This window comes from Acomys minous (assembly GCF_964271855.1).
Source record: "Acomys minous genome assembly, chromosome: 10".
In the NCBI taxonomy this organism is placed as follows: domain Eukaryota; kingdom Metazoa; phylum Chordata; class Mammalia; order Rodentia; family Muridae; genus Acomys; species Acomys minous.
The window spans coordinates 67,816,618-67,844,120 of NC_140491.1; the positions used below are offsets into that span (position 1 = coordinate 67,816,618).

The following is a 27,503-nucleotide window of genomic DNA, read 5'->3' on the forward strand; positions in this document are numbered from 1 at the left end:
TTGAGTGAGGGATAAGTGTTAGCCTCGTCCTGATGGGAACTAGGCTGAGGTAGTGGTAGGTTCTAGAACAACTTTAAGGATGAGGTGCCGAAGGGGGAGAGGGTGTGTGAGGATGGCGCTCAATTTTGGAGGCAGAAATGAGTAGCCAGAGGCTCCAAGGTGCTTTTCTACCTTGCAAGTGTGTCAGTTATGCCTTTCACCCTGCTACCTGTGTTCTGCCCTCTGGAGCAGAAACACTGGCTGAGAGACAGACATTGCAGGAAGAAGGGTAGGTTGAGTATTGGGGGTAGGAGAGTGGGGGTGCTCAGGGGTGGTGCCAGTGGGCTGGGCCATTCACAGCCCTGTTTCCTTCATGAAGGTCACGCTCTCCTCTGGTTGTCGGGAGCACACAAGGACAGTTGAGTAGTGCTGGGGCATAACTTCCCGGAGCCTGTGTCGTGAGTCTGATGCTCCACTTTGTTTTGAGCACAGTGTCTAAGAGCAGAGACGGGGGAGGCCTTTGACAACACCCCCACCCGCAGAGGTCACCACACCCAAGGCACACCTGCTAGCATGAAGTTTCCTTGCAAATCTGAGTGGCCTTTGTGGAGGGTGTGGGCTCCTAAGGAGCATCCCAATGGGGCAGAACCCCAGCTTGCTGCCTAGAAAAGCTGGAGCCAGCCTCTTCCCAGCTCTCTCTCCTGAGACTGTAGATGATTCCAGGTTTTTAACCTAAAGACACTGAGGTCCAGATTTATTGGCAAAGGCCTCCTGAGAACTAGGGAGAACTGTGGTCCTGATACAGTGGGAGGAGGTTGCCAGGGCCACGCTGTCCAGGATACATGTACTCAGGAAGGGACTACAAGAAGCCTAAGGACTAAGTGAGTCCAGAGTCCTACTTCAGTGGTGGCTGTGAAGTGGGCAAGTGCCTCTAGCATCAGCAATGTCCTAGGCCGGCCTCAGAGGGTGGGGCAGTGGTGGCCTGCATGGCCTCTGCATCTTCCTGGCCCTGGGTGCTTAACTGCACGGTCACATACAGCCACTGGGTGCCTGTCTTGTCTTCCTGTGGCTTGGAAGACTGAGATCGGCCTCCATCCTTTAGCAGAGCCTGTACCCCCCCCCCCCAAGTGTGACAACTGCTCCCCAATCCCTCCTAGACCCATCCTGATCCTTTTCCCTGGTTAACTTCTGCATAGCTGGGCTACACTTCGTCTTGGGCTGCTTTTGCCTTCTTCCAAGTCTGCAGTGGCGCCCACACTTCTCTCTCACACAGCCACCTTGTCTCTGGTAAGCAGTGCAGAGTGTGGTGTCCATGGGTATTGGAGTGCTTTCTCGCTGTGGAGACTGCGTCTTTATGGAAATTCTTGTCTGGCCTGGCTCATCTCTCTGGCCACTTCCCACCTCCAGGACAAGTTGTTACCAAAGAGTAGCTCCAACATCTTGCCCACCTGCTGGATCATTCTACTCCTCACATCCCAGGCTCCCCAGACACCTGCTCTTCTAGGACCTGTACTGACCCCTTTGGTCTGGGGCTACCGCTGGGCCTCCAGATTGAAAAAGCTGCCTTGGGGACTGTTTGGAGAACCAGTGTCTGTGGGGCAAGGCGCCCTGTTCTTGGTAGCTCCTGTTGCCTGAGAGCCCCACATAGGCCCTGGCTCTGTCTCCAGGATCTGTAAAAACACTGCCAACAATCCAGGTATCTCTGGGAAGCACAGATGTGCCTATTGACGGTAGCTCTCCTTTCCTCACAGGGCGGCAGCAGCGTCCATGGAGCAGAAGGAATGCCAGGACCCTGTGCATCCGGACAGGGACCAGCCTCAGCACCAACAGGCAGCACAAAGATAGCAGAGCCACCTCAGGGTAAGGCCCTCTCCAGACTGTCGCACAGCCTCTCCTCAGCAGATAGCACCATCGTATTGCCATTTTCACAGTCCTCTGGCCTGCGTGGATCTAGGGCATCTGAGTGGTGCCTGCTCACTCTGCTTTGGTGGGTTGGTTTTGTTTCAGTAGTGAGGACTGAGCCCAGGTCTGACATGTGTTAGTTAGGCAAGCGCTCTGTCTTTAAGTTACTTCCCTAAACTCAACATGTATCTGAGGTTGGCCTCGAACTCCTCATCTTCTTGCCTCTACCTCCCACTCCTGGGATTACAGGCACATTCCACCATTCTAGGGTGATGCTGGGCCTCTTGCATTCCTTCAGGAAAGGCTGGGGCAACTAAGGCAAGAACAAAGGACCAGACCCAGACAGAGCTACAGGAGCCGAGTTCAAATCCACAAGCTCACCTTCCTTCCCGGGTGGTTTAGCATGTTGCTTCAGTTTCTACATGGGTCAACACTGCCCAGAGACCACTGCTCAAGCGTGGGCAAATGATCCTGCAATCCTTCACAGTGTGTTCTGCAGATTGCACAGCAGTGTTATCACACACCAGCTCTAGGCAGAGAATACTTGGGGAGACACACTGTCCTAAATGCCTTCTCCGCAGAGGTTCTCACAACGGTTCTAAAGGAGGGAGATGTGACAGCTGTCATCACCTGTTTGGGAGGGTTGTTGAGGATGGCATCTTCATGTTAACAATGTCAGTGAGCTCCTTTCACTTTTTTTTTCCATTTGTGTTTTGTTTCTGTTGTATTTGAGACAGGGTCTCTTTATGTAGCCCTGGCTACCCTGGAACTTGCTGTGTAGACCAGGCTGGCCTCAAGCTCAGATTTCTGCTTCCTCATTTTATTTTCTTGAGACTGGTCTCATCATGTAGTTAGGCTGGCCTCAGGCTTGTGAGCCTCCTGCCTCAGCCTCCCCGAGCTGAGATTACAGGGCTGCACCCCACTTCTGCTCTAGTCCTCGCACTTTAAAGACCTGGAGCCCAAGGCTCTCAGTACTGAGTGGCCACAGTCCCTCAGCAAGCACGTGGCTGCGGCCTCGGTCCCTCAGCAAGCACGTGGCTGCGGCCTCGGTCCCTCAGCAAGCACGTGGCTGCGGCCTCAGTCCCTCAGCAAGCACGTGGCTGCGGCCTCCATCCCTCAGCAAGCACGTGGCTGCGGCCTCGGTCCCTCAGCAAGCACGTGGCTGCTGAGAGTCTGACTAGATCTAACCGCCTGGTCAGGTCCAGCTGGTGGACCTCCCAGGTGCAGAGGAGGGTGGAGGAGGAGCTCAGCTGGGCAGGTCTGCCTAGAGCATACCCAGCCCTGGTTCCCCAGCACCCGCAGAAACCACACTTGGTGGTGCAGATCTGTAATCCCAGCTCTTGGGAGGCAGGAGACTATCAAGTCTGAGCTACAGGAGACCTTGCCTCAAGAAGCAAAGAAAAGCAAAGATGCACAGAGTATAAAGGAACGTGTCTGTTGTGTCTTGACCACACAAGTGTGAGGGCTGCTCATGCTCGTCACACGCAGGACCGTGCTGCTTTCAAGGCTCGGATGAGTCCCACCACAGCCGCAGAATTATTCACCTTCTCTAACCAAAGGGGTTTATGTGCAGAGGACCACGTCTTGGAAAATGTCTCAAGGCAGCATTTCTTGCTCTCCCCACCAGCAAGATCTGGTGGGAGGGAGGTGATCAGAGGCTCTGTGCAACAGCCCCGGGATCAAAGCCCGGGCTCAAGGAGTAGTTATCTTGAGGGCAGGGGTGGCTGCTGCCCTTTCAATGTCTGCAGCCCAGGCTGCCTTCAAACTTCTTCTTTTTTTCCTTTTCTTTTTTCAGTTATAGTTATTTATTAAGTGTATGGGTGGTGAATGTTTTGCCCACATGTATATCTGTGTGCCATGCATGTGCCTGGTACCCTTGAAAGTCAGAAGACAGCTTCAGATTCCCTTGAACTGGAGTCAGAGATGACTGAGCTGCCGTTTGTGTATTGGGAATTGAACCTGCACCTTCTGAAAGAGCATAAGGGACCTGACTCCTGAGCCCTCTCCAGCCCTGCTGGCTTTAAATTCTTATTCCTATTCTCCCCCGCCCCTCTCTCTCTCCCTCCCTCTCCTTCTTCCCCCTCTCCCTCCCTCCCAAGGTTGCTCTATGTATGTAACAGCTCTGCCTGTCCTGAACTTGCTTTGTAGACCAGGCTGGCCTCCAGCTTACAGAGACCTGCCTGCCTGCCTGTGCTGGGATTAAAAGGCGGGCGCCACCACTGTCTTCAAATTTTCCATCCACTTACCTCAGAGGCCTCTGGAGGGCTGGAAATATAGGTGTGCTCCATCATATTGTTTAGATTTTAATGTCAGAGAAGGTAAAATCCTGACCCTGTCATCAGAGCCTGGGATAAATGGGAGAGCCCCCCCCAACCCACACACACACACACATCTCTTCTCTCTGCAACTAGGATAGAACTTAACCTGTAGCGCTGTAAGGATACATAGTGAGGGCTAACATAGCTTTAGCCCATGGTCACACAAGACGGGTCACTTTGGGGCTGCCTGCTTTTTAGCTTTCTTGTTTCTAGGAAGGGCTGCCAGTGTCTAGAGCTCTTATCCAAGACAGACTCAGACAGGCTGCTGAGCCTGGCAGACAGAAGGCACATTCCTGCTGCGGCACCCCTGGGGCCCTGCTCTGGCCCTGCAGGGCCTTTCTGGCTGTGTGGGGCATTGACATCAGAGAGGAAGATGGAAGAAACACTTGGTGTGCGGTGCTGTTCACACTCTCTTGTTTATGGGAACAAGTCAGCAGGGACTGCCCTGCCCTGTGGGAGCTTCCTGTTGGTTGTTGAGGAACTCTGTCCCTGGGGAGAGGAGGCCTGGGCTGAGGCCTGGCTGGCTGGCTAGTAGAGAACAGGAAGCAGTGGGAAGTGCCCATGTGAGATGGGAATTCCTTCTCTGCTGAGAAATAACACGTGGAGCCCGCTGTGCTGGCCTCAGGTTTGGCCTGCCAACTCCAGCCTCTGCTGTCTGCGCTGGGGCCAGGTGCGGCTCGGAGAGTGCGACATTGGAGTGGAATTGGACGGCTGTGCATGCCTGAGTGTCCGCTACAGACACATGAGTCCTGAGTTAGCCCTGGCTGTGTACGCTCTCCGTACCTACCGCTCAGTCTCTCCTGGTCGCAGTGAGCACCCTTCACACATAAATCCCAGTGCTCGGAAGATGAGGGGAGGCTTCCCAGTGGCCTGACTCTACAGGTCCACTGTTGGGCACTTCATAGCAGCTTTTTTTTTTTTAATACTTTATTTAATTTTGAATTTATGTGCTTTGGTGTAGGGGTATCAGATCTCGGAGTTACAGACAGTTGTGAGCTGCCATATGTGGGTGCTGGGAATTGAACCCAGGTCCTTTGGAAGAGCAGGCAGTTCTCTTAACCACTGAGCCATCTCTCCAGCCCCCAGCTTTTTTTTTTTTTAAGTGGGATCTCATGTAGCCCAGGCTGGCCTTGAATTCCCACTCCTGCTTCTACCTCCCAAGTGCTGGGATTGCAGGTTGCGCCTCCATGCCCAGCATCAGCGCCCCCATGCCCAGCATCAGCGCCCCCATTTCCAGCTTCAACAGGGTTTTATAGCGAGGCATGTCAGGCCAGGCAGCTGGAGTCTGTGAAGTGGGGTCTGGCAGGGTCTGAGTTCTTCGTGGAGCTCCGAGTGCCTACTCCACCCTGTGGCTCTCTCTGGTCCTCTCACGCTTCACTCCACTTCCTCCTCTGCTCTCCCTTGCCGTTCCCTGCTTCCCAGGGAGACTTGAGTTAGCCCTGCGTAGCTTATGGCTCGGCTTCTTCTTGCCCTCCTTCCCAACACCCTTAGTGCTAAGAAGCCGTCAGGTCACTGCACTCACTTCCACCCCAGCCTTGTGGGTGGTGTCCTTCTAGCATTGGACAGACAGAGACCAAGGCTTACAGTGGAAGTCACTTGCATGAAGAGTAAGTGGCAGCACAGCACCAGGACTGAAACTGACGTGTGTGGCTTGGTGACACATGCTCGTCTCCTCCACACTGCTGGTTCTTCTCTATCTGTACTTGGACGGTGCTTTCAGAGGTTTATAATGTGCTGCTCACTGAGCCCAGTCCCAGATCTGGGGTCAGTCCTGCAGGGCTGGGCCCAAGAATCTGCATGTGGCAGAAGCTCCCTATGTGGTCAACTTGATGGTCTGCAGACCATATTGGGGACACTGACCAGAAGGCCACTCTTAGCTCCAGCCCTGTGTCCACCTTTGGTGAATAAAGCCAGAGGGAGTGCGGGGAGCTCACTCCAGAACCAGGTTGGAAATTTATGTTTTCATGTCTGTGTGTGTGTGTGTGTGTGTGTGTGTGTGTGTGTGTGTCTGTCTGTCTGTCTGTCTGTCTGTCTGTCTGTCTGATGGGCTTTCCCTCCTCTTGTGGAAGGCTCACAGAAGTGAGGGTCTGTGCCCCGCCGCAGACATCCTGGCTCTCTTGGTTATCTCAGCTATACCTTCTGCCTGCAGTAAGTTCTCTCTGTCTCTTGGGGGCTTGAAATCTCAATTTTTAATTGCTTGCTGTGTTACAACCTCATACTTGGTGTGGCATCCCTATGCAGTAGAAGTAGCTGTAAAATTCCATGGTTTCACATGCCACCCTACCTCAAAGGTACATCTGCCAAACCAGCTCCCTCTCTGTCAGTCAGCACGACAGAGAGTTGCCTAGCATCTTGGGCAGCATGGCAAATCCTGGGCTTGTGGGCTCTCCTGGCTCTCCCAGCTGCCTCCTTGGGTTCTGACAGCTTGCCTAAAGCTGGGTCCCCTTCCCTGCTTGGGCCAGGCCACCGCCTAGTTCTCCTGGACCCACAGCAGATGTCTCTGTAGCCTGTCCAGGTACTTACACCTACATTTTTTTTTTCTTTTTGGTTTTTTGAGACAGGGTTTCTCTGTGTAGCCTTGGCTGCCCTGGACTTTCTTTGTAGACAGGGCTGGAACTCACAGAGATCCACCTGTCTCTGCCTCCCAAGTGCTGGGATTAAAGGCAGTGCCACCACTGCCCGGCTTACATCCATGTTTTTTTTTTGTTTGTTTGTTTTAAGATTTATTGATTTATTTTTATGCATAAAGTGCTCTACCTCCATGTACACCTGCAGGCCAGAAGAGGGCATCAGATCACATTACAGATAGTTATGAGTCACATGTTGTTGCTGGGAATTAAACTCAGGACCTCTGGAAGAGCAGACAGTGCCCTTAACCTCTGAGCCATCTCTCCAGCCCCACATCCACATTTCTTAACTAGTCTCAGAAGACAGAGCAGGTATTCATAGCAGACCATGACCAGTCTTCAAGGCTCCTTTGTCCCTAGGGACACAGACCCAAAACTGGGGAAGTTTCCTCAACACTGAAATACCAGGGGCTCCTGAGTGACGCTTACAAATGCCTCGTTGCTCTTCATGTCTCAGCTGAAGGAGGCTCTTCCTAAGAAGTATCCCTTTTTTTTTTTTTTCCCCTAAGACAGGATCTCTCTGTGTAGCCTTGACTGTCCTGGACTCACTTTGTAGACCAGGCTGGCCTTGAACTCACAGTGATCCGCCTGGCTCTGCCTCCGGAATGCTGGGGTTAAAGGCGTGCGCCACCACCGCCCTACCCTAAGAAGTATCTTAAAAGGCCTGTGGATCCAGCTAGGCCCAGGAGACCTGTTGTCTTAGGAACTGCTTGGCACAGTGGCAAGTCAGATCTGGGTCCATCTTCCCACTAGGTCTTAAAACATTAAGTCACTTCACCTCTCTGGACCTCAAACTTCACATAATAAAGGGACTTGTTAGCCCTTCTGTTCTGAGAGCAGCAGTAATAGTGACATGTACCTGTTGTCCAGGCAGCCTGGGCCACATCTCCAACAACCCTCAGGAATAACTGTAGTAAACCTTTTACTGCATAGGAATGATTCAAAAGCTTTTCGAAGAGCACTTCATTCCGTCCCCACTGCAACATTCGCTCCAAGGAAACAGGCATGGCAGCTCGTTTTACAGATGAGGTGGAATCCTGTTTCTTGTCACTCACTGGTGAGGTTGGGAGCCACCACAGGGTTTGCCTGGCTGTTGGAAGCTGGGGTGCAAGCTGGGCGCAGAGCAAGGGCAAATGGTAGGTCTAAGCTTCAGCGGTCGAGCTGTATACTGGATTCCAGTGGCCAGTGGGGGTAGTCCAGGAGGTGGCCCTTGCCTGTCACCCTTTACCAGAATGCAGCCACACCCTGCAGGTTTACAGAGGAAGGACCTGTTTGGGAAGCCCTGCCCTAAAGCGAGAGCAGTTCAGATACCTCTAACCCTCCTGCTCCTGCTTGCCATCTCCCCTAGGCTGTTTCCCAGGAAGTGAGGGAGTGCCCTCCTGTGCAGGGTAAGTCCCCAGCCCACAGTCTCTGACTCATTCCAGCCGGCTGTGGGGTCTGGCCAGGATGGGGGCTGGGTACCACACGAGGGTGAGCCCTCCTTTCACCTCCTGGCCTGGTACACGAGGAAGCATACCCCCTGGGGCAGATTCATAGGCTGAGCCCATGGGACACAGCCAGCCATGCAGTGTCCCACAGGGCCTCTGAGGACCAGCCCTTCTCCTTTGCTGGGAGCCTTTCAGAGGGACAGCCTTCTCCTGCCCGCTGGGAAGTTTTCTCTTAGGCTCTGTTTGTGCTTCAACAAAAGGCTCTTTGTGCTCGGCGTGCTCGGCATGCTTGCCAGCTCCTGAGGCCTGTTGCCCAGGTGGAGGAGCTCCTGGATCTCTGCAAGGTCTGCGCGTGCCTGGGGGGTCTTTCTCCAGATGGAAGGGGCAGCATATAATTTCTCTAATTGTGTGTGTGTGTGTGTGTGTGTGTGTGTGTGTGTGTGTGTGTGTGTGTGTGAAGAAGCATCATCCATACTAGGGCTTTCTCAGCAACATAGACCCTCTTGAGGAAAAAGAAGAGGTGTGTGAGGGGAAGAGGAAGAGGGTGGGAAAGGGAGGGCCTGAAGATGGGACACCATGCCTGAGGGCTGGCTTGGCAGGTCTTTCCTGGGCCCTGCAAGCAGACTGAAACAATGGACCTGTGGGACGGTCTTCTGGGATGGCAAGCTGGGATGTGGCCATGCCTCCTCACCTGTGCTAGGTTTCAGACAGGTGCAGCAGCTCTCATCCTCCATTTTCACAGTGACACTCTGGACGGCTATGGTCCCACCTTACAGCTGAGATTGCGTGGCTGGTGGTGGCTGAGGTCAAGGGTGGTGGTGGCTGCAGTCCCTCCTTACAGTAGTCAGCACCTCTACCTCAGGAAGGTTCATCTTGCAAAACAGAAACTTTGTCCCTGTTAGACATCCCCACTCCCTGGGAGACTCACTCCTGTTTGAATTTGACCTCTTGGTACTGTTGATTGTGTCACCCTGCAGCGACAGCCCTGTCCTGACTGGCTGCCTTTGGGGATCATACCCCTTGTCCTTGTCAGCAGCTTCGTGTTTAGTCTGGTGTCTCTGAGACATCATCTGGGCCCATGTATGCGCTTCGTGAAGAGGGAGCACTCCCGCGTCAGAGTTGCAACACAGGTGATAGGGTGAATTATGTGCTTGGGGCTACACGATTATTTCGTGCTGGAGATGAATTTGAACTCACTTGTCTCGTATTCTTCTCTTGCCGTCTGTCTGCCTGCCACCCAGGGGAGAGCAGCGGCCCTCTGGGTTGCTTATTTGACCCTTCTGCTCCTCTGTGTGGCTTGTATGGAATACATTTCTGTGTCTCTGGGGATTGGGCAGGGTTTGGCATGGATGGGGCTGCCCCGAGTTCAGCTCTGTGTCCTTGGACAGAGAGTGTACCACCTGGAAAGAGTGGTGTGGTCACAACTGGTAACCTGTGTAGCCACTGCTGCCTGCTGGGCCTCGACAGGTGTGGCGGGTGGGGAGAAGACCAGCCTCTGGGGTGGGCAGGCCTTTTGTATAGTGAGCTAGCTTAGGCCAATAGGAAAGTGTCAGGGCTGCATCAGAGCCCTTCCACCATGTGGGTCCCAGACAGATGGGCAGAGCAGACACTCATATCTGCGGATGTCAGACATGACAGTGTTACCTCTGCAGCCCAAGGGAAAACAATGGGGCTTAGAAGCCATCAGCCTCAAGTGTCACATGATTAGAGTCTATCCCTTGGAACCCCAACAGTAAGTTTAAGTGAGTTAAAGACCTGAAGTAAGGGGCTGGGGAGATGGCTCAGCAGTTAAGAACGCTGGCTGTCCTTGCAGAAGACCTGACTTTAATTCCCAGCACCACATTGTGGCTTACAACCGTCTGTAATGGGATCTGATTCCCTCTTATGTGCTTGAGGGCAGAGCACTGATACACATAAAATATATGAGTAGAGCTGGGCGTGGTGGCGCACGCCTTTAACCCCAGCACTCAAGAGGCAGAGGCAGGCAGATTGCTGTGAGTTCGAGGCCAGCCTGGTCTACAAAGCGAGTCCAGGACAGCCAAGGCTACACAGAGAAACCCTGTCTTGAGAAATCAACATGAGTAAAGAAATATTAAAAACAAAAAAAGTCCTGAAGCAGAGGCTTGGAAATGCCTGGCTGGGAACTAACGCAGTGGCAGGGCCCTTACCTAGCACATGTGAGGTCCTAGGTTCAATTCCCAGTGCTAGAGAGAGACGGTCTTAACATGCCTGCCAACAAAGCTCTGTGGGCCACACTCCCACGATCAGCGCAGGGCTGGGCGTCATGGTGGACCACATGTATGAGAACCTCTTTGAACAAGTGCTCACCATCTTCCTCCCAAACTCCCCCAGCCCAGTGGACAAAAATGTCATCTCTCAAAATCTTTCAAGAAATAAAAGATGAAGCAACAGGAAAGAGGGCAGTAGGGCCAGCAGGCGCTCAGCAGGCAGAGGTGCTTGATGCCAAGGCTCAGCTGACTTCAGAACCTAAATCTGCATGGAAGAGGAGAGTGCAGACTCCTGCAGGTGCCCTGACCGTCGCACATATCCCCTCCCTTACTTAGGTGGCTGGAACAAGTGCTCACAGTAGGAAGAGATCCATCTGGGGTGAGAGAGCAACAGCAGCCGCTGCCCTGTTGTTGCCAGTTCTACAGTTAGCGTGCTCTGAGTCTGCCCTTGTGCAAGGGTTTGAACAAATCCACTTTTATTAGCTGGGTAGTATTCCATCCTCTGATCATTTCACAACCATGTGACCCGGCACCCTGCCACAGGCATGTGTTTTCCTGATTCCTCCTCCTGGGGCCATCTCTGTCCTGGAGTCTGTCTCAGCTCAAGTCTGCTGGAGAAACCCTTACTCCACCTTCCCACATCCCAAACTCTGCACAGGGGCCTGGGATAAACCCACAGTGGTTTGTGCTGTATGGAATTCCCAGCTTCTTCTCCTTCCCCCGGCATCTCCTGCCTACTTCTGAGCATTTTGAGAGATCTCCCACCACACTGCCAGCCTCCAGTCCCTGGGACAGAGTCTCCAGAGGACATTAATTCATCTTTGCTAGGAGAGCAAATAGGGCTGGGGATGTGACTCTGTTGGTAGACTGCTTGCCTGACATGCTGAGGCCCTGGGTGTGGTCCCCAGGACCGTGTAAGTTGAGTGCAGTGGTACCTGCCTGTTATCCAGCACTGGGTAGGCAGAGGCAGGAGGATCAGGGGTTGAAGGGCACTCTCCACAACAACAAGTTTGAGGCCAACTTGGACTATGCGAGACCCTTTCTGAAAAAGAAGATAAAAGGAAACGCTGTAGCCCGCCAGGCACAGCCTGCTTCTGACTTTGCTCAGCCCTATTTCACACCCTTTCATCTGTGTTCCCCAAATCAGAGACTTGACCTGACCCATTTCCCGGTCGCCTTCTAAACCTCCATCGCAGAGCGACAGAGGACACCTGATCCCCATCCCTGGGTGCTGCTTTCCGTTTTCTTTTTAAGGCTGTATTATTTTGCGTCTTGTGCTCTATTGTTTTGGTGCTGAGAATGGAATCCTGGGCTTGGCCAAGCGCCATTGAGCGACAACCATGGGCCTCACACAGTTTTTAAATCAAAAGGAAAACGCAGGTCAGTTGGAGGCCTGGGCTTCTGTTTTAGGTCTCTGCCTCCTTTCCTCCTGTGGAGAGCCTCCCCTGGCGGGTGCAGAGTCAGGTCTTAGCACTGTGTAGCACATCCTTCAGAGTTCTGGACTGCCTTTTCCCAATCCCCGTTTCTCTGCCCCTCGGACCACCTTATGTGTGCTGGATCCCATCTGTCTCTCTGCCTGGGGTCCTGGGGTCTTTCCTCCTGTGCCATTTCCTCCCCGACCGTGCCCACTGTGCCATCTTCTCCCCGACCGTGCCACACGCTTTCCTTTCAGTAGCAAGTGTTGGAAGGCTTACTTGCAGTGGTATGGGGTCCAGACATGTCTATTTTATTCACCTCCTCCTCACTCCATCTCCAGGTTTGGGCCAGAACCTGGCACTATGTCAGGAAAGATGGTCAGAAAGGTGAAACCACCTGTTGAAGCTCACTCTCCCAGCCTGGCCCAGTCTGTTGCTCCTCTTCAGAGCTCAGGGCCTTGGTCGCACTATGTTTTCATGAGGGTCTCACTGTGTTAGGAAACTGAGGTAGCATCTCTCCCCTAAGTGCTCAGGACAAGGAGTGTCTGTGGTGATGACAGTGGCCCAGGGCCCAAGCCCTGGTGAGTGATCTGGGATAGGGTGCAAAGGAGGGGGCGAAAGATTGGGCTCTATCACTTGCCTTCCAGGCCCTTGACCCATATTTACACCACGTGGGCACAGTCCCTGCAGTGTCTGCTCCCTTCCAGACAGAGAAGTTAGGAAGCTTGCAGGTCACGTCCTCAGGAGAGTCCTATCCCCACGTGCCCATCCCATCCCTCTGCTGCTCTCCCTTCACTCCCAGGGGCATCGAGGAGAGCTGGTAGGCAGGGCTGCTCACTGGAATGTCCCTGAGGGTGTGGATTGTCTGGGCTGCACTGTGCAGAGCTGTGCCATCTGCTCTTGAGCCTGTGTGTCTGTGTGGGAAATGGGCACATGGGCAGTATTGAGCCTTAAGGAAGAAGCAGAGTATGTGCTGCATGCCTACAATCGCAACACTTAGGAAACTGAAGCAGGAGGATTGCTGAGTTGACCTGAGTCTCTACTATAGTGAAACCATGCCTCAAAAAAAGGAATCCGTTTTTAAGAAAAATGGAAGCTGGAGAGATGGCCTAGTGGTTAAGGCTCTTACTCCTTTCCCAGAGGATCAGAATTTGGCTCCCATGTCAGGTGACTTTCAACTAGCTGTAACTCCAGTGTCCTGGCTTACACACACACACACACACACACACACACACACACACACACACACACAGCAGCAGCAGCAGCAGTGGTTTAAATAAGAGTGGCCTTCTACATATGCCTGGTGGTGGCGCAAGCCTTTAATCCCAGCACTCAGGAGGCAGAAGCAGGTGGATCTCTAGGCCAGCCTGGTCTACAGAGTAAGTCCAGGACAGCCAAGGCTACACAGAGACACCCTGTCTTGAAAAACAAACAAACCAAAACCCCCAAAAGATTGGCCCCTATAGGCTCATATATTTGAATGCTTAATCACTGGAGAGTGGCACTATTTGAAAGGATTAGAAGGATTAAGAGATGTGGCTTTACACACACACACACACACACACACTTGCACACATGATAGTAAATTTTTTCTAAAAAGTCACTCTAACATAGGTTTCAGCACGATGAACCTTGAGGGCATCCAGTAAGCAAAGAATAGTGTGATGAGCACAGAACAGTGCTGTGTGAGCCCCAGAGAGACTTAGAACCCTCTGGATCGTGGAGATGGAGAGACAGTGACTAATGGTCAGAGTTCCTGTTGTGTAAGATGAAAAGGCTGTGCAAGCAGATGGTCGGGGACAGCTGGGCCACAGCTCTGCTGCTTCACAGTATTGGCCAGACACAGGTGTGGGACAATGGCTGTGAACGTCTATGGTAGTTGAATCTCATCACACCTCAAAGCCAGCTTAGAAAAACCATGGGCACCACAGTGGATTCTGGGCTGGGCCCCATTCCCAGCCTCTTTATGGAGCGCTGCTCCCAGTGTGGGTGCTTACTCATCTTGCTCTTTGGGCTCCTGGAGGGTTCTGCACCTCACCACTCCTATAGCTCCAGTCTCTCCCCGCTGCAGGAAGTGGGAGGGGTCACCCGTGCTGGCCCTACCCAAGCCACATCCACCTGAAACTGCGGCTCACCACACCCAGGTCCACACCCAGCCCTGCCCTCTCCCGCCTGTCTCTTTATTCCCTGTGTGTGCTATGGACTGCTGTGCTAAAGAGGCATCTAGCCTTGCCCAAGCTGGAGGTGGAGGAGGATAGCTGATCCTGTTAGCTCAGGCTGCAGGAGTAATGTGGCTGCCTGGAGGAAGCAGGCCTTTATACAGGTCATCCTCACCAGGCCGAGGCCTCCTCTGGGCTCTAGCTCTACCCCTCTCAGCTCTGGCCTGAGGTGGGGGACACATTGGATGTGTTCATTATCCCCACGGGGCCTAGCTAAGGACTGACTAGAATCCAGAATGTGCTTTGAGCTGGGGGAGGGCCAAGTAGGTGAGCATGAACGGATCTGCGAGCCTCCTTCCTAAGCAGCTAGCTGGCCTCACCTCAGCCTGGGCTGCCTCTCCTCAGCTTAGGGTCTGACCGCTACTTTGCTGGCAGCACAGCTGAGTGTGCCTTTCGTAAGGAGGATGGATATTTCCCATGAGACATTAAAAGAAGTACCAGGGAATGAAAGTCACAGCCAGAAGCTGCCCCTGCCAGTCTCCTGGATGAGTAGGACAGGATGCCTCACTCCCTCAGGACCTCAGTTTTTACCCCTAGCCTTCTCCACTCCTCAGCTGCTCTGAATGAGGCCCTGGAGCCAGGAAGATGCCCTGTGTGGTCCCTGCTGGAGGTGAGCTGTGTGATTCAGCCAGCCCTCCTCACCGCACCCCTGTGCCCCTCTCTCCCAGGAGTGTGGGTGGTGTACAGAGCCAGCTGGTCATTAGAGGGCTGGGGCCTTCCTGTGGGATAGGTGCTCATCCTGGCCCCAGAGTCCCAGCCTCACCAGGAGAACTGTCTCGGTGCCTGCTGGCCCTGGGGTGACCTAAACAGTGGGAACCCAGGAGTGCAGACACCTGGTGGGTCTCTTCAACACCGTGTGAACCAGGCGCCTCCTGTGCATGGGACCCCAGGCAGAAGGAGGGCGAACTCCATCTGTCAGTGAAGCCCGAGCTCAGCGGGGAGGGCTGGCCTGTCTCCCCTCCTTGGATCTCTGCTTTCTTGGGATGGGCTGAAGAGGACAGGGCAGGGAACCCACCAGAGCCAGGGTGGGGAGCCTGCCCCATGTTCCAGCTCTGGCCTCCTCTACCGAGTGCCAGTGCCTCCAGCCTCACAGCCTCCTCAGGTGTCCTCGGGAGATCGGCATCTGTGGGGAGGGTTACCATGAAGGACATTGGTTTGAACATGCAGTGGCCCAGCCCTGTCCCCAGGCTGTCCCACTCCTCTTCCAAGAGAACAGACCTACCTGACACAGCATTTAATTGAGATTGGTGTGAAATCTTGATTCGGATCAAGAACATGTACTATTAAGTAGAGGCACAATTTCACTTTTTAAAAAGGGTGGTGTTCTAGCTCTTGAATAGCAGGCAGGAAGTCTTGGGTTTGGATCTGTTGTTGGCTTGTTGTTTGAGACAGGGTTTCTCTGGGTAGCCTTGCCTGCTGTGGATTCACTTTGTAGACCAGGCTGTTGGGTTTGGTTCTTATTAGCAACTCATAAACTGGGTGTGGTGGCTTAGGGAGTAGACAGGACCAGGAGTTCAAAGTCATCATTGGCTATATGCTGACTGAGACTGAGGCCAGCCTAAGGCTATATAAAATATAAGACTGTCTCAGATGAAACCAAACCAGAAGTCCAGAGAGTCACCAGTCAGTGAAAACAGAGTGAGCAGCCCCCACCCCAAGTGTTTCCAGGCATAGACATTCCCTTTACCTCGGTCCCTACAGTTTTGTAGAGCAGCGTAAGCACAGCCTCCTCAGCAGCCTCCCCTTACACCCGTGAGTGTGGCACAGGCTGGACCTCCCTAAAGCAGCTTCTGGTCCAGCATCTCTCAAACTGGGGTCACAGAAGCCACCGTCAGGCACCCAGACAGAGCTCTGGAGAGGCTTGCCTTCACTTGTTTACAGCTCCTTGCCCCACACCACACTCTGCACAGGAAGTTACACATAGCCTCCCTCCTGCCTCCCACAGTCCTGTCTACACCCACTGTGTATAAACGTGCAGATGTGTTTTAGTTTCTTTTGTTTTTGAGACATGGTCCTCACAGTTTGTGTCATAAGAATGAGTTCTGGGGAGCTGGAGAGATAGATCAGTTAAAAATGCTGCCTGCTTTCCCGAGGCCCTGGGTTCAATTCCCAGCGCCCACCTGGCGGCTCACAGCTGTCTGTGACTGCAGTTCCATGGGAATCGGATGCCTGCTCTGGGCTCTGGCATTCACTGGTGCACAGACACACACACAGGCAAAACACATATGTATAAAATAAAATAATTTAAAAATGGCTTTGGCCAGGTATGATTGCGTACGCCTTTAATCCCAGCACTTGGGAGGCAGAGCTGTAGACAGATCATTGTGAGTTCAAGACCAGCCTGGTCTACATAGCGAGTTTGAGGATAGCCAGGACTACATAGACTCTGTCTCCAAAAAAAGGAAAGGAGTCCTTGGTCCTCACTGCAGAGTCCTCCAGGCCACTGGTGCAGCTCATGGCGAAGTGCTGGGCTGTGGTTTGAGGAGATTCATAGTGGTGTGTTTTATTTATTTATTTATTTTGGTTTTTTTTTGTTTGTTTTGTTTTTGTTTTTGACAGGGTTTCTCTGTGTAGCCTTGGCTGTCCTGGAACTCACTCTATAGACCAGGCTGGCCTCGAACTCACAGAGCCACCTGTCTCTGCCTCCCGGTGCTGGAATTAAAGGTGTGTGCCACCACCACCTGACTTATAGTGGTGGAATTTTATATTCTTCCCTCATCCCTGGGGTCCACAATTGAGCCTGCCTTGTGGTAAATCTTGTATGGGTCCCTTTCAGGTTAAACCATGATCCCGGTGACAGAGCTCCGCTACTTTGCGGACACACAGCCAGCATACCGGATCCTGAAGCCATGGTGGGATGTGTTCACCGACTACATCTCCATTGTTATGCTGATGATTGCTGTCTTTGGGGGGACCCTGCAAGTCACCCAGGACAAGATGATCTGCCTGCCTTGTAAGTGGGTCACTAAAGACACCTGCAACGACTCCTTCCGAGGCTGGGCCTCCAGCCCAGAGCCCACTTACCCCAACTCCACAGTCCTACCGACTCCTGACACAGGCCCCACAGGGATCAAGTATGACCTAGACCGCCACCAGTACAACTACGTGGACGCTGTGTGTTACGAGAACCGCCTGCATTGGTTTGCCAAGTACTTCCCGTACCTCGTGCTCCTGCACACCCTCATCTTCCTGGCCTGCAGCAACTTCTGGTTCAAGTTCCCACGCACCAGTTCAAAGCTGGAACACTTTGTGTCTATCCTGCTCAAGTGCTTCGATTCGCCGTGGACGACAAGGGCCCTGTCAGAGACAGTGGTGGAGGAGAGTGACCCCAAGCCAGCCTTCAGCAAGATGAACGGCTCCATGGACAAGAAGTCATCTACAGTCAGCGAGGATGTGGAGGCCACTGTGCCCATGCTGCAGCGGACTAAGTCACGGATTGAGCAGGGCATCGTGGACCGATCGGAGACAGGCGTGCTGGACAAGAAGGAAGGGGAGCAGGCGAAGGCCCTGTTTGAGAAGGTGAAGAAGTTCCGGACCCACGTGGAGGAGGGGGATATCGTGTACCGTCTCTACATGCGGCAGACCATCATCAAGGTGATCAAGTTCGTCCTCATCATCTGCTACACGGTCTACTACGTGCACAACATCAAGTTTGACGTGGACTGCACTGTGGACATCGAGAGCCTGACAGGCTACCGCACCTACCGCTGTGCCCACCCTCTGGCCACTCTCTTCAAGATCTTGGCATCCTTCTACATCAGCTTGGTCATCTTCTATGGCCTCATCTGCATGTACACGCTGTGGTGGATGCTGCGGCGCTCCCTCAAGAAGTACTCGTTTGAGTCGATCCGGGAGGAGAGCAGCTACAGTGACATCCCGGACGTCAAGAATGACTTCGCCTTCATGCTGCACCTCATCGACCAGTATGACCCGCTCTACTCGAAGCGCTTCGCCGTCTTCCTGTCTGAGGTGAGCGAGAACAAACTGCGGCAGCTGAACCTCAACAACGAGTGGACGCTGGACAAGCTGCGCCAGCGGCTCACCAAAAACGCCCAGGACAAGCTGGAGCTGCACCTGTTCATGCTCAGCGGCATCCCCGACACCGTGTTTGACCTGGTGGAGTTAGAGGTCCTAAAGCTGGAACTGATTCCTGACGTGACCATCCCGCCCAGCATCGCCCAGCTCACAGGCCTCAAGGAGCTGTGGCTGTACCACACCGCAGCCAAGATCGAGGCTCCCGCCCTGGCCTTCCTGCGAGAGAACCTGCGGGCACTACATATCAAGTTCACCGACATCAAGGAGATCCCCCTGTGGATCTACAGCCTGAAGACGCTGGAGGAGCTGCACCTGACAGGCAACCTGAGTGCCGAGAACAACCGCTACATCGTCATCGACGGGCTTCGGGAGCTCAAGCGCCTCAAGGTGCTGCGGCTCAAAAGCAACCTGAGCAAGCTGCCGCAGGTCGTCACGGATGTGGGCGTGCACCTGCAGAAGCTGTCCATCAACAACGAGGGCACCAAGCTCATTGTCCTCAACAGCCTCAAGAAGATGGTGAATCTGACGGAGCTGGAGCTGATCCGCTGTGACCTGGAGCGCATCCCTCACTCCATCTTCAGCCTGCACAACCTGCAGGAGATTGACCTGAAGGACAACAACCTCAAGACCATCGAGGAGATCATCAGCTTCCAGCACCTGCACCGCCTCACCTGCCTTAAGCTGTGGTACAACCACATCGCCTACATCCCCATCCAGATCGGCAACCTCACCAACCTCGAGCGCCTCTACCTGAACCGCAACAAGATCGAGAAGATTCCCACCCAGCTCTTCTACTGCCGCAAGCTGCGCTACCTGGACCTCAGCCACAACAACCTGACCTTCCTCCCCGCTGACATCGGCCTCCTGCAGAACCTCCAGAACCTGGCTGTCACGGCCAACAGGGTGAGTGGCCTGCCACGGCGTGGCCTCCTGTGGTGCTCAGAGGACTGGTGTCTCAGGCCACCTGATGTTTCTGGGGTTGAGGTCCTCGCTTCTTTCTAGAAACACAGAGAGGGTTCAGGAGTCAGACTCCCAGGCCTCATTGCAGATTTGGGGGTCTGTCTTTGTCACAGAAGCTCTGAGTTCTGCCATGACAGGTGGTGTGACCAGGCCCTTGCCTCAGGAATGTGCGTAACCTAGGAGTCCCAACACCAGGGTACTCTTGAAGTGAGGTGGTGGGGGCAGGTCCCAACCCAGTGTTTGTGGTACCTATTTCCCACACTTTGTCTCCCTACAATACTTTGAGCCAAGGGGCCCGGCCTGTGTCTCCTCGGCAAGAGAAGCTCTGTGGGTGGTTTTGCCGGCTGAGGTGAAGCCAGTGGTCTCTGTAGCTCCAGCATAGCTCATGTCCCTTTCTTGTCTGCAGCAGAGGGGTGAAAAACAAGCTTGGGCTGAGGTGGGGTAACTTGTCCTGCCAGCTTTTCTGGAGAGGAAATTGGGGACAGCACTGTAGGAAGCAATGCCCTTGAAACTGTAGGTGGCCCTTGTATACCAGCCCTTGTGTGACAGGAAAGCCCCTAGCAAGAGGTAACGGCTGAGGGCAGGGCACTTCTGTGGCTTGTGGTCTGACCTCCCAGGAGAAACCAGGCCGTAGCTACAGGATGTTGGGTGGGAGGTTCCCCTGTCCTCATGACCTGCAGGTACCATTCTGTAAAAGATGGGGAGCCTGAGGTTAGGGGTCAGGAGACAGAGAGCAAGAGGGACAATTCAGCCCCACCTCTGTGCCTTCAGTACAGTGGTCCTTAAAGTAAGCGTGGCTGGCTCTTGAGTGGGGATTGTGGTGGCTTTGAGCAGGTGTGACACTCAGTCTCCTGCTGCCAGCAGCTCTGTCCTACCAGCCTCACTCAGATGTGGATCTAGCTCGGGACTCATCTCTACATGTCACAGATTGGTGGCGGCACAGGTGCTTTCTTCCTTAGTCCCTGGGCACCTGCAGTGCAGGCCAGCCTGGATCTTCCATGTCAGAGGGATTGGGACAATCTTTATTGGGCATGGCTCATGTACACTGAGAATTTTCAAGGATGATGGTCCAACTCTGGTTGTTTTCACTATAGTACGACCCTCTGAGAGGAAGCATTGGAGGTCCATAAAGAAAAAGCACTGCGTAGGCCAAGCCCTTCTTTAATGTGAGGAGGGGGTGCTAAGTGGCTCCCTGTGGCATAGTGCTGGACTCGAGAGTCAGGAGGGACTTTCCACCCACACTGAAGGGCCTGCTGTGCCCCAGGTGTCGGGCTGGGCCAGCTTCCAGCCTTGTTCTGTCCTGTCCCTCACCCCCAGGTTTGCACACCAGGCTTGCCTGTTAGCTTCATGCCTATTGACTGAGGTCACCCCTTAGGAAAGGAGCTGGCGGAGGCATGTTGTCCTGAGCTAGAGGAAGGAGACCCTCCGACACTCTATTTTAGCACATTGCTTAGTCACATCCTGTCCCTACCCCCAGCAGTACCCTGAGGCCTTTTATAGGGAAAAAATGTGCTTGGACCAATTATAAGCAGGCAGGGTCCTCCTGGATCTGCCCTCCAGTAGGGGGCAGTGATGTGGGAGGCTTGACTTGGACAAGGCTGCTGGGAACAGAAATGAAAATGAGTCTGTGAGAGCCTTTGGAGGTAGAGCCGAGCCATAGGTCACCCATTGAGGAGGACGTGTGGGGTTCTCAGGTCTTTTAAACACTGAACCAGGACTGAGAGGATGAGCAGGTCAGAGGGAAGATCAAGTGTGCAGCCTGTGTCGGGCTCTCGGTGAGGTGTCCGGAAGCTCTCAGAGTCCTCTTTACTGTGCTCCTGGGTGAAGAGGGGTCTTGGGCCCAGGAGAAAGGAACGGGGCTCTGTCTTCAATCGGACGTGAAAAGTAGTCGGGTTGGAGCACATGGCTGTCATGCACAGGGAGTCAGTGAAAGGACGTGTGTGGGTCTAGCTTGTGACCGGCCAGCGGCAAGGCTGGGTTATGTGAGCTCAGAGATAGCACTGGTCCAGGTGGATGGTCAGGAAGGTTGAGGAGCTGGGGGAGAGGGAGCAGCCCAGAGGCTCCTGGGAGGTCATCTTTAGTGAAGACCTAGTGGACCTGAGGCTGTTCCTGTGCTAATCAGGGGGCCGCTGAGGTCTCTGAAGAGGCGAGAGAGGTGGAATTCAGAGTGATGGGAAACAGCTCTTAAGCCTTCACTGGACTAGGGACACTTGGTCTAAAGGATAAGAGTGGCCATGGCAGGGAGCCAAGCTACCTAATGTGCCTGCACTTTTCTCTCAGGCCTAGGGAGGGTGGCAGAGTAATAGTGGTGGGGTTCTGGGGACGGGACTCTGAAGGAGGGACCTCTGGAGGCATGGACTGGCGCTGAGTTAGTGGACCCGACTCCACCACTCACTGGACAGAAGCATTCTACTGCCCTGGCTTGTATCATTAGAGGAGGTCATAGAGCATGGGGCGCGGGCAGGGAGGCAGTGTGGGTATTCTGGGAAGGCTCTGGTCCCTGGTCCCGCAGGGCTCACTTCCTATCTACCCTTGACTTTCATATCCCTGAACTTTAGACTCTGTAGCCACCTTGCTCCATCTCTGACCCCTGGCCACAGCAGGGGGTCAGACATCTCCTTGAAGAAAGCAGTATGTGGGGCTGGAGAGATGGCTCAGAGGTGAAGAGCTCTGTCTGCTCTTCCAGAGGTCCTGAGTTCAATTCCCAGCAACCACATGGTGGCTCACAACCATGTATAACGAGATCTGATTCCCTCTTCTAGTGTGTAGGCACACATGCAGGCAAAATACTGTATAAGTAAATAAATAAATCTTTTTTAAGAAAGAAAGAAAGAAAGAAAGAAAGAAAGAAAGAAAACAGTGTGGGAGCTGGGTGTGGTAGTGTGCACCTTTAATCCCAGCACTCAGGAGGCAGAGGCAGGTGGATCGCTGTGAGTTCGAGGCCAGCCTGATTTACAGAGCGAGTCTAGGACAACCAAAGATACACAGAGAAACCCTGTCTCGAAAACAAATGAACAAACAAACAGAAAAGAAAGCAGTGTGGCCTCATATTCTGAGGCTATGGCCACACTCATTTCCCTGCTGAAAACTTAGGTTGCTCATTGGGAACCAGAACCTGTGAGGTTAAAGCGCAGCGCTGAAAAAGGATCCTAAGTTCCAGATGCTGCAGATGAGAAGAACGCCTCGACCGAGCTTTGTGTTTCACAAGTGGGGAGACTAGGGAGCACTGTGGCTCATTCCTGTAACCCCAGCACTGGAAAGCCTGCAACATGAGGGCTGCCACAAGTTTGAGTCCAGCCTGGGCTGCATCCTGTCTCAACAAAACAAGCAAACAAAAAACACAAGGCAAAAATGGGGAAACTGAGGCCCAGGAGGACAAGAAGCTTCCCTCCTGCTCTGGAACGCAGAATGAGGATATGGTTCCTGTGTGAGTGGCTGCAGGATGCAAAGCTTGCGTCCTCTCAGGCATGGCCATGCAACCTTAGGTGTGTGTGTGGGGGTGTCACTTCTCCTTAGCAGGAAAATAGGGACAGTGGTCGAGTCCCTGAGGGTAGGCAGTGTGTAGGGATGTGGTCGAGTCCCTGAGGGTAGGCAGTGTGTAGGGATATGGTCGAGTCCCTGAGGGTAGGCAGTGTGTAGCCCTACCCAGTCCCTGCTTGGCAGGAAGGCCCGCTCCCCACCTGCCCGTTCCTCCTGAAGGTGGCACTTTTCAGACAGGTGAGCTAAGGACCCTTGTCTCGAGCCGATTGCCCAGAGAAGGGCAGGGAAGAGGCTGGTAGCCCTGGGCCCTTCCTGCATCCCAGAACACCTCAAACAGTCACCAGAGCATCACTGTTGGACCAGTTTCAAATCTTGGCACCAGCTCTCACCTGTCTTCAGGTTTCTATTGTCCCAACTGTGATGTGGGAAACATTCACAGAGCATTTACTGTTGGTTTTGAACACTGAGTGAGATAACAGTATCTGTGCTGAGGGATACAGACTGAACATTTAAGAGTTGTTTGCTGCTCTTCCACAGGACCTGAGTTCAGTTCCCAGCGCCCTGTGCAGCTCTCCTCAGGCACTCACACACACAGTTAGGGCTGGAGAGCTGCCTTTCCAGTTGCCAGTGCTTCCTGTCCCCACTGAGGACTTGGGCTCATTTCCCAGCTGTCTAACACCCTTGGCCTTTGTGGGCGCTGGGCATTATTGTGGTACACAGACACACGTACAGACAAGCTCTCATACACATAAAAATAAATCTTCAGGGGCTGGAGAGGTGGCCTAGTGGTTAAGAGCACCGACTGCTTTCCCAGAGGACCCAGGTTCAATTTCCAGCACCCACATGGTAGCTCACTACTGTCTAAAGCAGTGGTCCCATGAGATTAGGTGCCCTCTTCTGGCGTGTAGACATATATACAGACAAACCATATAAATAAAGTAAATAAATAAATCTTTAAAAAGCGTAAAAGGGGCTGGAGAGATGGCTCAGCAGTTAGGAACACTGGCTGTTCTTCCAGAGGTCCTGAGTTCAGTTCCCAGCATGCACATGGCAGCTCACAACTGTCTGTTATTCCAGCTCCAGGGGATCTGATGTCCTCACACTAAAACATATAAATAAAAAAGTTAAATAAATTAACAAGGAATAAATTACTTTAAAAAAATACCAAGGCTACATAGTAAGACCCTATCTCAAAAACATAAAATAAAATAATAAAAATAAATTTAAGCCAGACATGATGGCACATACCATAGTCCCAGCATTGAGGAGGCAGAGACATGCAGATCTCTGTGAATCCAAGAGTCTACGTAGCATGTTCCAGGACAGTCAGGGCTACACAGTGAAATCCTATCTCAAACAGGGACTGGAGAGACCGGCTTAGTGGTTGTGAGCACTTGTGGCGGCTGATGCCATCTTCTGGCCTCCAGTAGGCATGCACATGGGTGCACATACATACATGCAGGCAAGGACCCAGACACATAAAAACACATAAGTCTTTAAAAAACAAAACAAAACAAAAAAACCCAAAAAACCCAAGCAGTATCTGTGCTAAGTGAGCCTGCCTTGTGGTAAGCTGCACCCAGATATTGTTTGTTTTTCCTGTGTGGTCAAATTAGGATTGTCCCGAGTGTCCAGTCCTGGGCCCCCTGCACCTTGCTAACCTTGTGACCTGACAGATGAGGATGGCATGTCCCGGAAGGAGAAGCCTCTAGCTGGGAACTCTCCTCAGTTCCCAGAACTTGCTGCCTTACATTCAGAAGCTACTCTTAAGCTAGGCAGGACGAAACGCCTGCCCCTGGGATGTGGAGCTGCCGGCTTGGCTTGCCCCTTAGGGCAGGGACTGGGTAGACCCACCCTGCACTTAGAGCCCACAGCCCGTTCTGGGTGTCGTAGGACTCCGGCCGGCAGATCTGTTCCTGCAGGGGGAACTACAGGGTAGTTATTGGCCAGATTTGGGCCACACTAAGGTCCATCAGGCTTCAGAGAGAGTGAAGCGTGTGGGAAGGTTCAAAGGCTCTGTCCAGGCATACACCTTACCCCAGCCCTTTGCTCCCTCCTGCAGATCGAGGCGCTCCCCCCAGAGCTCTTCCAGTGTCGGAAGCTGCGGGCCCTGCACCTGGGCAACAATGTACTACAGTCGCTGCCCTCGAGAGTGGGTGAGCTGACCAACCTGACCCAGATCGAGCTGCGGGGCAACCGGCTGGAGTGCCTGCCCGTGGAGCTGGGCGAGTGCCCACTGCTGAAGCGCAGTGGCCTGGTGGTGGAAGAGGACTTGTTCAGCACGCTGCCACCCGAGGTGAAGGAACGGCTCTGGAGAGCTGACAAGGAGCAGGCCTGAGCAAAGCCTGGAGGAGCAGCAAGGACCCTCAGCACGCCCTCAAGCCAAGTGGGCAGCCCAGCTCTCCCATGACTGCTGGACAGCCAGCTGGGTTCAGCCAGGCAGAGCCCAGGCCAGGCGTGAGCTGGGCCGGGGCAGAAGACAGGGGCTGAGGGCTGGTCCCTTTTCTCCGTCTGGGACTCATACACCCGGGGCAGACACTTGCTAGAGACTGGAGTCTTTGAATAGTCTCAGTGCAGTATTTGGACAATCAGAGTGTCCACCCCAGAGGCCATCTCTGCCTCAGAGGCCCAGGGACAGTTACGTAGACCTGGCACTTTCCCACTAGCGTCTTCACCCTACAGAGAGCTTAGCATTCCCGTGGCTTGGCTTTGGGAAGTGTTTAAGCAACCTGGCAGTGTTCGCCTTTTACTTTTTGGGTGATGCTGACAGAATCAAGTGCCCACCCAGACTTGGGCAGGGTTGGGTAAGGTGAGCCAGCCGCAGGACGGTTGCCTTATTGGCGCTGTGCTAGGCTCTGGCAGCAGAGCTTGTGGGAGACCAGGCCTTCTGGTGGAGAGGCCAGGCCTGGGGCTTGCCCCATCAGATTTTGAAGCAAAATTGTTTTAGTTGGTTTTTTTTTTTTTTTTTAAATCAGGTTTTGTTTTTTCCTTTGAAAACGATGGTTTGGGTATTTAAAAAAAAAAAAAGAAAGAAAGAAAAACTAAAAAAAAAAAAAAAAGAAAGAAAAGAAAAAAAAAGACACTAAGGCCAGTGAGTTAAAGTCTCAGGGTGGGTGGTGTTTCCCCTTGAGCAAAGCAGCAAAACAGTGAAGGACACTTCCTGTCCCTGGGGTGTGGGCCAGAATGTCTTCCCAATCTTTCCTCACCATCCTGGATCAGTCGGCTTTTATTTTTATTCGCTTTGGGGTTTTTTGTTTTGTTTTGTTTTGTTTGTTTTTTGGGGGTGGTTTATTATTTTTTTCTCCTCCATGGGTCTTGGCAGGCGCCCTTTTCATGGCTGTCAGCCAAAAGGAAGGCTCTGGAGCTGCCAAGAAGGGAGGAGACTTGAGCTGGCTAGTCCCCAGATGAACGGTGCTCCATCCCCGTCTCCCCCACAACGCCCCTCTGCGCACAGTGTTAAGGAGCCCAGAGCAGCTGCTTCCCCCGGACTCTGTTCCCACATCTTGTGTTGTGGGTTTGCTCAGTGCCACCACTCGCCTCTGCTGCTTACCTTGGCTCTGTCACCATCTGGTCCTCCACGAACAGCAGACATTTAGAGGCAGGTTTGGGTATGGAGAGGTCGCCCCTGGGAGGGCAGGCTCCCCAGTTTTTGTTCCAGGACAGTTTTTGTACTGGGCACCTGGTTTGCACACAGTACAGCTAGCACTTAGTGGTGGAAAGCCACTCGGCTTTAGCTCAATCACTAGGGTCCCACTTTAGAAGGGTCCTTGCCTTAGATCAATCACATGGACACTAAGGCACGTTTTAGCGTCTCTTGTCTTAACTAGTATGTCTGTCTCCATCCATTTGTGTTTTCCCGCGTCGTGTCATTGGATGTAACTCTTGAAATACTGCACACTAGCCTCTGACAACCATGAAGCAATCCGTTACACATGGGTCTGACTTGTAGACTCAGTTCAGATATCAAATAAATCTATAACACACCTGCCTTTGGAGGTCTCCATGCCATAGAACATGTAAAGTTTGTCCCTTTACTTCTCTGAGGTGGTTTGGTCCTGAGGGACAATTTCGTTGAGGGACTATTTCTTGGGCACCTACAGATTAGCTCTGCTCACCTCTTGGTCATGTGAAACTTAGAGCACCTTCAAGGCAGTTTCTGGATGCTATGAGCCAAACAGCACCTGTATGCTCTGGACCTGGTCCCTGACCAGGGCTCTTGTGGCCAGCAGGTTTTCTGTTGTCCCAAGGCCTGTTGATTGGGTCCTCACGTGCTTTGGATGGTTAGGGCTGGAAGAGCATCTGGAGTGGGAGCCAGGAGCAAGAGGTCCTTGTTCCAGCCCGGTGGTCTCCTGCATGAAGCTAAGCCCATTGCTTCCCTCTTGTTGCCTCCGTATCCCCAGCTGTGCCTTGGGCTGTTCCACCCTGCTTTCAGAAGATGCTCCGGCTTCCAGCACCCAAGTCTCCATGGTTCTGCAAAGGTAAGGCTGGCAGCTACGACAGGGAGACCTCCCTGGCCCCCGGCCCCTTTTGGGGTCAAGGGCAGAGGCTCTGAGAGGTAGAACTGTCTTCGGATCTTAGCTCTGATGAGACTCTAGTGTTTCTCTCCTATGGCCCCCGAATAGTAATAATGGCACTACAGGCTTATTTAAAGTGGTTGTGTAGTGTCTACTGTGCATCGTCGCTGTAGTACCTAAGAACTGTGGATTTCAGGAAGGACAGAGGAGACTGCAGAGAAGTTCAGGATCTGACCACTGGAGCCAGTGAGAAATGCATGCCACTTTTGACCATCACAGGAGTTGGGAGCTTCAGGGTTAGCCTGTCTCCAGGAAGGGCAGTGCCCCTTTCATGGGGGTAGACCCACCCATAAGCTCTAAGCCCGGTGCAGCGGAGTCTTTCCTGTAATCTCAGGCCTG

General features: G+C 53.2%; 1 protein-coding gene across 3 annotated transcripts in view; it reads left to right on the plus strand.

Annotated features, from left to right (window-relative positions):
- The window catches only part of LRRC8A (leucine rich repeat containing 8 VRAC subunit A), a 28,191-nt gene extending 1,614 nt beyond the window's left edge, over window positions 1–26,577 (plus strand). For 2 of the 3 annotated variants that reach the window (XM_084799341.1, XM_084799339.1), the window contains exons 2-4: window positions 1,731–1,839; window positions 16,892–19,053; window positions 24,653–26,577. In XM_084799341.1, coding sequence (XP_084655467.1) covers window positions 16,900–19,053; window positions 24,653–24,928 — 2,430 coding nt within the window. In that variant the 5' untranslated portion in view covers window positions 1,731–1,839; window positions 16,892–16,899 and the 3' untranslated portion in view covers window positions 24,929–26,577. Of the gene's footprint in view, window positions 1–1,713; window positions 1,840–16,891; window positions 19,054–24,652 lie in introns of all 3 variants that reach the window. The other variant, XM_084799340.1, reaches the window with a different exon arrangement.
- Window positions 26,578–27,503: the final 926 nt, after the last annotated feature.